Below are 8776 nucleotides of genomic sequence, written 5' to 3' on the forward strand. Positions count from 1 at the left end.
CTTCCTTCCTTCCTTCCTTCCTTCCTTCCTTCCTTCCTTCCTTCCTTCCTTCCTTCCTTCCTTCCTTCCTTCCTTCCTTCCTTCCTTCTTCTTTCTCCATTTTTTTTCCGTCATCAGTAGTTCTATTGCTTGGAAATTGATTTATAACTGTTAGACAAAAGATAATCACTATCATTAGAAAACATTATTTGCTACATAGATAGATGGTGCAGAAGGTAATCCAGAAGATTGGCCTATGTTTAGTATAAAACCGTTTTTGTTTCCACTGAATATAGCTTCTGTGATACAGTTTAGGTTTCAAGGCCGTACTGTTTGGAAGCCAATACTGACATCTAGTGGGTTAAGAAGCTTACTTTCCTTTCCACACTTGCTTTCCTTGGGCTTTCCAACTGAAAAGCTCAAACTCAAGTGGGTTAGAGAAGAATAATCTTGGAAAGGAGCAGACAGAGCCTAACCAAACACCTTTAGAGACGAAAATCACAACAATCCAATATTGGACTTTTTGATTATTTGAAGTAACCATCAATTCAGTTAGTAATAACAGTAATAAATTATATTAATGAGGTTTGGAAAACAGTTTAATATGTTGTCTTATATGAGTCTCACAAAGACCCTCCTAGGTGAATACTGCAGATTTTATTCTTCCTATTTACAGATGACTAAATTAAATCCCAGAGACAAGATACGATTTGTGTAGCTCCAAGTCTAGAACTCTAGCCACTACCACGTTGATAAGGGTAAACCCTTGGCATCTTACCCTAATAGGATATGTTTTAGTATTTCTCTTTGTACTCAAATGTATGACCCTGTTTTGACTTTTGAATGTGAAGTCAGTGAAATGAAGCTGGAACCTTTTGTCCTTTGGAATTGTTTAATTTGGGGTTTTCCGCAGTATCACATGAATGTGGATGCTTGGTAACTATAACAGGTAAAATATTACAACTTATTATGAGCAACTTCTTTTGTGGAAGAATTTTGTTATGATGAATACTATGCTAAGAAAGTCTACAAAGATTAGAGATGAAGAGCTATCTGGGGGTTTGTAAATCAGTAGGTTAAGAGTGGAAAGGAAAGAGAAGGGTAGAATTACAGAAAGACTGAGCTGTGTTTCTATTTTTTTGATGCTAGGTTTATAAGTTCTGGTAGATTTTCTCTGCTAGAAATGGTTAAAATATTTGAAGGGAAGGGACTTGCCTGCTTTTTCATTTATATTAAAACAATCATATTCCTTTCTGATAGAGTATGACCATAGACACCTGAGCATTTGTTAAACAGAATAAACTGTTGTAAGGAATCAGGAGTTTCACAAGGACCAGTACCATATAGGTAATCTACCTGGACATTGAGACAAATTTTTATCTAGACACTTCCCTTGTAGTGGTATTTGCTGTGATGGATCTTATTGGTATTGGATTGTGTTATCCAGAGTATCAGCTATTTGTATGTTATATTTGTTCTGAATAGTTAATAAATGAGTTTTATACATTTTATAGTGGATTCCTATAATGAAGATTCTGGCGGCGTCTTCATTTTTAGGGAGGCTTTTTGAAAAGTTCATAGGATAGCAAATCTGGATCTGGAGGGAGCCTTAGAAATTATCTACTTGCAATTGAATCGCAACAGAAAATAAAGTTTAGACATCTGGAAGAACTTTGAAAGTTTAAAATTTGCTAAAAAGAGGGGGCAGGGTTAACAAAATTGCATTTCTTGGAAAAGTTTAAATGTTTTCTCATTTGCCCTTACCTAATTTTTTTTAAAAAACCTTTACTTTCTGTGTTAGTAAGAACTCTTAAGATAGAAAGGCAAGGACTAGGCAAATGAGGTTAAATGACTTGCTCAGAGTCACACATTTAAGGGAGTGTCTGAGCCAGATTCATGTCCTCCTGACTCTGGGCCTGGGTTTCTATCCGTTGTGCTACCTATCTGCCCTATCGGTACCTAATTTAAGATTGATTAGTCAAGGCCTTTCTTAGAAGCAGGGGAATATGTGAAATGGTTTCATGATATACATTTTAGCCCCAGGATTTCTTGAGTTCTACACATAGTGTTGTACATTTTTGTATGAGAAGAGAAATAAGGATTAGGATTCTCTATTACGTATTAGAATCTGAGGCACGTAGAACTTATTTATTGTTGTGGGGGAATAGATACCTTTTCCTAGACCACAAAAGCAAAAAGCAGGAGGGTGGGTGCAGGGATTGAGGTCTCGTTGGGTCGATATCATTTGGCATCACTGTCAGTAAACCCAGTAAGCATTTATTTAGTGCCTACTATGTGTCAGGAAGTGCTAAATACTGTTTATCAGCCTTCCACTATCTTTCATTGCACTTGGGTGGCTAAATTCAGAGAGAATTGAATTTTACAATTTTTTCCTTTTTCCAATCCGTTGATTGCACTGGATGTGTCCAACTCTTGAGGCAAGAGCTCCACTGAACTGAGCAGAGCTTTGACAGCTTATTTCTGTCTGTGTGTCTCTCTCCACAGCAGTCAGCAGAGCAGCCAACAGAGCAGTCATGAGGATGATTCAAGCCGGTTCCTGAGCCCCCGGGTACGGGAGGAGAGGTATGTTCAGACTGTATTTGGGAGTTTGTGTGGGAGAGCTAGAAGGGAGGGGAAGGATTCTGTATGGGTGGTGGGAAGGCTTTGGATTCACCAATTAGTAGTTATAGCACTCTTACCATATACTCAGCATCTCACTAAGGACTGGAAAAGATACTGGAGAGGTACAACGTGGTCCTTTGACTCAAAGAGCTCACATCTACTTGCAGAGACAAGATTTACAACACAGGGCAATCTATACTGCTGTCGAGAGCTAAGAACCAACAGGATATTGAAATATCTGATAGGGTTTTCCTGATTTTTATTTCTAGAATACCAGTTATCAAACATGGATTAGAATACACTCAGATCCTAAATATTGTCATTTTAGAACAAGCCCCTGTAAATCTAATGCCCTCACAGGACAAGCCTTAAATGCAGTACCCTGAATGTAGCCAGTGAGTGACCTGTTGAGCCACTGTTAAAATGGTTTCTGGGTAAAAGTTGCCTTGAAATTTAAGGCTTCAAAATACATGCACTGAAGTATTTCTTAATCTCTCTGGAAGGTCTAGCTATCCAGAGGGAGAAGTGGAGCTGGGGGGCTTTAGTTCTCCGGGTAACAGAAGAGAAGTTCTAGAAACTCAGAATACAGTGCAAGAGAGATAGCAGATTGGCCTGAGGGGAATTAAAGAAAAGCCAGGGTCACAGCTGATTAAGCATCTTCACTAGAATGATTAGTCTCTATCCCTGCAGACTCTAGTGTCATCATGTCTAACCTGTCTGAAAGGATGAATTAAATGTTTTTAATTTTGGTGATGAGCAGGCAGAGGCCTGACAATCAGGTACTACTGGAGAAGGAATTCATTGAATCATGAGTGTCCCAGTTGGAAAGGACCTTATGTAGTACAACAACATCCCATTCAGCTCAGGAATCCCCTCTGCACTGTCCCTAATAAAGGGGTTTCCAATCTAGTTTTGAATAGAGACAAAGGAATTCCTTACTTTATTAGGCAACTAATCCCATTGTTGGCTAGATGGATTTGGATGCTGAGAGGTCTGGACAGCTAGGTAGTGCAGTATTAATAGAGTTCTGGGTTTGGAACCAGGAAGACTTATCTTCCTGAGTTCAAATCCAGCCTCAGCTACCTACTACCTATAACTTTGAACAAGTCTCTTAGTCCTGTTTGCCCAAGTTTCCTCATGTGTAAAATGAGCTGGAGAAACCATTCCAGTGTCCTTGCCAAGAAAATCTCAAATGGGGTCATGAGGAGTTGGACATGACTGAAAAACTACTCAACACTGAAAAACTGAGTTTGAATATTGACTCGGACTTTTACAATAAAACCCTGTGATGGATCGTCCCTTAACCTCTTTCAGTTTGTTTCCTCATATGTTAAAAAGGGAATAATAGCAACTGACCTTGTTGTGAGGACCCCTCTAGTACTTTGCAAAAGTTAGAGTACTGTATGAGTGCTGGTGGAATTAGTTTTTGTCTTGAGTCTTCGCTTAAATAAGGGAAATGACAGCATACTCTTTCACCAACCTTGTGGCTGGCCCAACTAGCTTTCAAATGGGCCAAAATTCACCATGGTTGATCAGCATTGTCTTTAACCCCTCCAAGATATTATCAAAGGACAAAAGGTCCCCAGCCCAGTTTGATACCCTGGGGGATTGAGAATAATTTTCTCAACTAGATGTTTTAGTAACCAATTTTATTGACCAATTAAAGTCTCCAGATCCTTTTCTTACTAATTTCTATCAAGCCAGTTCTTTTCCTATCTTGTATTGATGCATTTGATGTTCTAAAAGCAAAATGCAAAATCTGTGGAATTTAAAACAGTTGATTTTACTCCAATATTGCAGTCTGTTAAAAAATTGTGTTCTGATTCTGTCACCTAACATATTAATAATCTTTCTATCAACTTTTAAGTCATTGGTGGATTTAGGAAGTGTGATTTCTGTGTCTGTTTTCATTAGAGTAATTGAAAAAAATGTTGAACAGAACAGGATAGGGCCAAGGACTGAGCCCAGAACAGTGACCTTCTTTTGGAGGACAGAGATTGGTTAAACTGCATTCTCTGGATGCTCCATCTAATTATTCTGTCATCTTATCTATGTTTCTTTATCTCATCCACAAGGGTATCTGGAAAGACTTGAGCAGCTAGGGAAGCTGATATGGTTTTAGGCTTCACTAAGAGAAGCCTGATGATGCCTAAGACTAGGGAGAAAAAAGTCTTCTAGTCTCCTGTGGTCAGTTCCTATCTGGAGTATTGACTTCACTTCTGGACCCCATGTTCTAGAAAGGAAACTGATAAGGTGGGAATCATTTCAAGGGATATATATGCCTCTCACTATCATTCATATATATATTCCTGCTAAATGAGGATTGTTTGGAGGAGAGAAGACTTTTTGGGGGGAGAAATATGATAGTAGTCTTCAAATATCTGAAGGCTACCACATAGAAAATGGATTGGGAGTACCTTGCACTATTTGGTCATAGGAAGCAGAACTAGGTACTATAACAGAAAGTTATAAAGGGATATATTTGGGTTGCTAGAAAGTTGTATGTCTTCTAGCAAAAAATCTTTATGTGGAATGTGTAAAATGCATTCTTGTTCAGGCATGGAATAGATTAGATGGCCTCTTGGGTCCAAGGTTACACCCACCCAGTTCTGAGATTTTGTGATTCTGGGGCATTTGGAATTCAGGGGAATTGTAATCAATCTTCATTTCAAGGTATCTGACATCCATTTGGTCTTATGAAAACAGGAAATGAGGTTATTTTAACATGATGAATTCATAGTGAACCTAATGATCACCTGTTTCTTTTTTCTAAGTTGTTGCTAGGCATTTCCTATCCTTTGTGATCTCATTTAGGGTTTTCTTAACAAAGAAATTAGAATAGTTTGCCATTTCCTTCACCAGTTCATTTTACAGATGAAGAAACTGAGGCAAACTGGATTGAGAGACTAGACCAGTGTTATATAGTTAGAAAGTGTCTGAGGCCAGATTTGAACTTATGAAGGTGAGTCTTCCTGATTTCAGGCTAGGTGGAATGAACCTCTATCCACTGTGCCACCTAGCTGCCCCTTTTTCTTTTTTTTTTTTAAATTACATGTAGAAAGAATTTTTGACAACTGCTTTCTGACACCTTAGGATTTAGATTTTCTCCCTACCTGCTTCCCCCTCCCTTGCCAGGTGGTAAATAGTCCAATATAGGTTATACCAGTGCTTTCATGCAATAACTCTCCATAATGCTCATGTTGCAATAGAAGACACATATTTAAAAAAAAAAACACAAAACCTCATGAAGGAAATAAAGTGGAAGATGGCACGCTTTGATTAGCCATCAAACTCCAACTGTTCCTTCTTTGGCTGCGGAGAGCTTTTTTTCATCATGAGTTCCTTACAGTTATCTTGCTGCCCCTTTTTTCTAAGTGCTAACTTTTTATTTACTCATTTATTGCTTTTTTGCTAGATAAGAAGACCTGAAGTGTAATTTACATGCATCTTCTCATTTGAGTCTCACAACATCCCTGTAAGGTTGGAACTACAGATGTTCTTATTTTATAGCTAGAAACAATTCACCTCAGAGAGATTAAGTAAAGCTCTGGTGACCGACCACAGAGCTAATGTGTTAGAAAGTGGAATCTGAACTCAGGTTTCTCTGACTCCCAAGTCCGGTGATATGTTTACTGTAACGCTTTGCTTCTCAGAATTAACCTTGTAGTTTCCAAGTACCCACCTACAATATCTTCAAAGGTCCTGTGCCGTTTCAAAGGTCTTAGCAATCTGCCAGCAGCCTACTTTTAAAGGTTTATTACACATTATTCTCCTTTCCTGCCCACACTCTGTTTCATTCAGGGCTGCCTGTTCTTGCTTGCTTATGACTTCCCATATCTAGTCTATGCCTTTGCGTAGGCATTCCCCATGCTTGGAATGTGCTCCTTCTTCCCTTCTACCTCCTAAAATCCTTAACCACCTTTAACTTTGAACTCAGTGGCTGCTGTCCTGAGCCCTCCTGTTCCAAGTCTTCTCCTCTCCCCAACTACTCTGTATCCAGTGTGTGTGTGTGTGTATAGATAGATATATGGACAGACAGACAGACAGACAGACGGATGGGCAAATAGATAGATTGATCGATCGATCAGTCATTGGTTATGTTTGCCTCTTTGGGACCCCATTTGGGGTTTCTTGGCAAAGATACTGCAGTGCTTTGCCATTTCCTTTACTAGCTTATTTTACAGATGAGGAAACTTAGGCAAACATGAATCAGTGACTTGTCCAGGTTCACAAAGCTGATAAATGTCTGAGGTCAGATTTGAATTCAGACCTTCCTGACTCCAGGCCTAGTGCTCTATCCACCAAGCCACCTAGCTACCCATGTGTGTGTATATATATATATACACACAACAAAATAAACACAAACATTATGTGTATTTGTATACATAAATAAATGTAATGTTTGTATTTTTGTATTTTCTGTGTAAATGTTTGCTTCTCATGGATTGTATGCTGTTTGATGGCAGGGCAAGGAGGGACAGATTTGGTTTTGGCTTTGTTTTCCCAGGGTTAGCAAAATCCATATGCTTGCTTACTGAATGAATGAATTTGTTTTATATTTACTAATTTTATTTTTAAATTGGTTTATTTTCCTCTTTTTGGTCTTCTGAGATCTTGGCAGATGTGGCATCAATGGCTGGTTGTTTTTCTGCTCAATACAATTGGAATTGATCATTGAACAATTCCATAGCTCTTCCAACTCAATTAGATTGCTTTCCTTGAAAAGAATTTTTAAAATATTGTTTCTAGTTGGAACTAAAGTCTTTGATCCTGCAGATGCCAAATAGGAGAATATGAGGTCTTATTTTTAACATAGGGCTGGCAACTTGCATCTGTGGTAATTTGTTTGGAAGGTATGAAGATGAAAGGAAAATTATAATAGAGTACTTTATGTATTCACAAATAAAAGATGTATGTATATGGTACTTTTTAGTACTATATACTTTAGTATGCAAAGCACTTTACAAATATTATCTCATTTGATTTTTATAACAATTCTAGGAGCTATCATTACCCCATTTCACAGATGAGGAAACTGAGTCTTAGGGAGGTTAAAACAGGACTAGGAAAGTCACACAGCTGGTAAATGTCTGAGGCCAGATTTGAACTCTGGTCTTCTTGACTCCAGCCAGAACCCGATCCACTGTGCCACCAGAGGCCTCATCCATCTCTAAAAGCTATTTGTTATGAGATTATATAGCATTGTATAGTGGAAAGAGTACTAGGTTTGGAGGCAGAGAAACAGGTTTGAATTTCGGCTTTGTAACTTACTACTTACATGGCTTTGGACAAATTATTTAGTTTTTGTGGGCCTCGGTTTCTTCCTATGTAAGATGCGGGGTCTAGACTGCATAACGTCTAAGGACTTTTCCACCTCTAAACTTTCTCAGTGACCAGGGCCATGGGAGAGACAGTCTCAGCATGGAAGCCTACCTTCCTCCACTCAATTTTTGGTTAGACAATCCTGAGAGGTGACCAAAGAGAGGACTGAATGGATGTAAGTGCGGAGCACTCACTGTACCTCTGGCCAGGTATTTCCTAGGCACTGAGTGTGGGGACTCAGGCAAGGAGTCCAGGTGGCAGGGATGGCTCTACATGACTGTCCTTGAGTCAAAGATTTCAGTAATTTGTCACCTGGGCTTCATTTCCTATACCAGAGGGTCTGGGTTAAATATAAACCTGGAATGTTCCTGTTAAGAAGATAATTTACTAAGACTGAAAAGTTCTTTTTGTTTATGCTCTAGTAAATTTACAATCTGGGTGAAATCTGAACCCGGAGAGGTTGCGACTTGCTTTGTAGCTTACCTAAGACTCATATGTATTCTGTATTTTTTTATATATGTACACTAAGTGGATAGAGCACCAGGCCTAGAGTCAGGAAGAGCTGAGTTTAAATTTGGTCTCAGACACTTATTAAGCTCTGGGTAAGTCACTTAACCTGGTTTACCTCAGTTCCTCCTCTGTAAAATGAGCTGGAGACATGAATGGGAAACCATGTCAGTATCTTTGCCTAGAAAACACGAAGAGTTGGATGTGACTGAAAAAAATACTGAACAAAAAGAAGAAATTAAGTTACTCAAGAGCAAGGATTGTTTCTTTCCTTCCTTCCTTCCTTCCTTCCTTCCTTCCTTCCTTCCTTCCTTCCTTCCTTCCTTCCTTCCTTCCTTCCTCTTTC

General features: G+C 38.8%; 1 protein-coding gene across 6 annotated transcripts in view; it reads left to right on the forward strand.

Moving 5' to 3' along the window:
• The window catches only part of GRAMD1B (GRAM domain containing 1B), a 242464-nt gene that overhangs the window by 48689 nt on the left and 184999 nt on the right, over nucleotides 1–8776 (forward strand). For 5 of the 6 annotated variants that reach the window (XM_044669656.1, XM_044669654.1, XM_044669653.1 and 2 more), the window contains exon 2: nucleotides 2485–2562. In XM_044669656.1, coding sequence (XP_044525591.1) covers nucleotides 2485–2562 — 78 coding nt within the window. The remainder of the gene's footprint in view (nucleotides 1–2484; nucleotides 2563–8776) is intronic. The other variant, XM_044669657.1, reaches the window with a different exon arrangement.

This window comes from Gracilinanus agilis, chromosome 3 (assembly GCF_016433145.1).
Source record: "Gracilinanus agilis isolate LMUSP501 chromosome 3, AgileGrace, whole genome shotgun sequence".
In the NCBI taxonomy this organism is placed as follows: Eukaryota; Metazoa; Chordata; class Mammalia; order Didelphimorphia; family Didelphidae; genus Gracilinanus; species Gracilinanus agilis.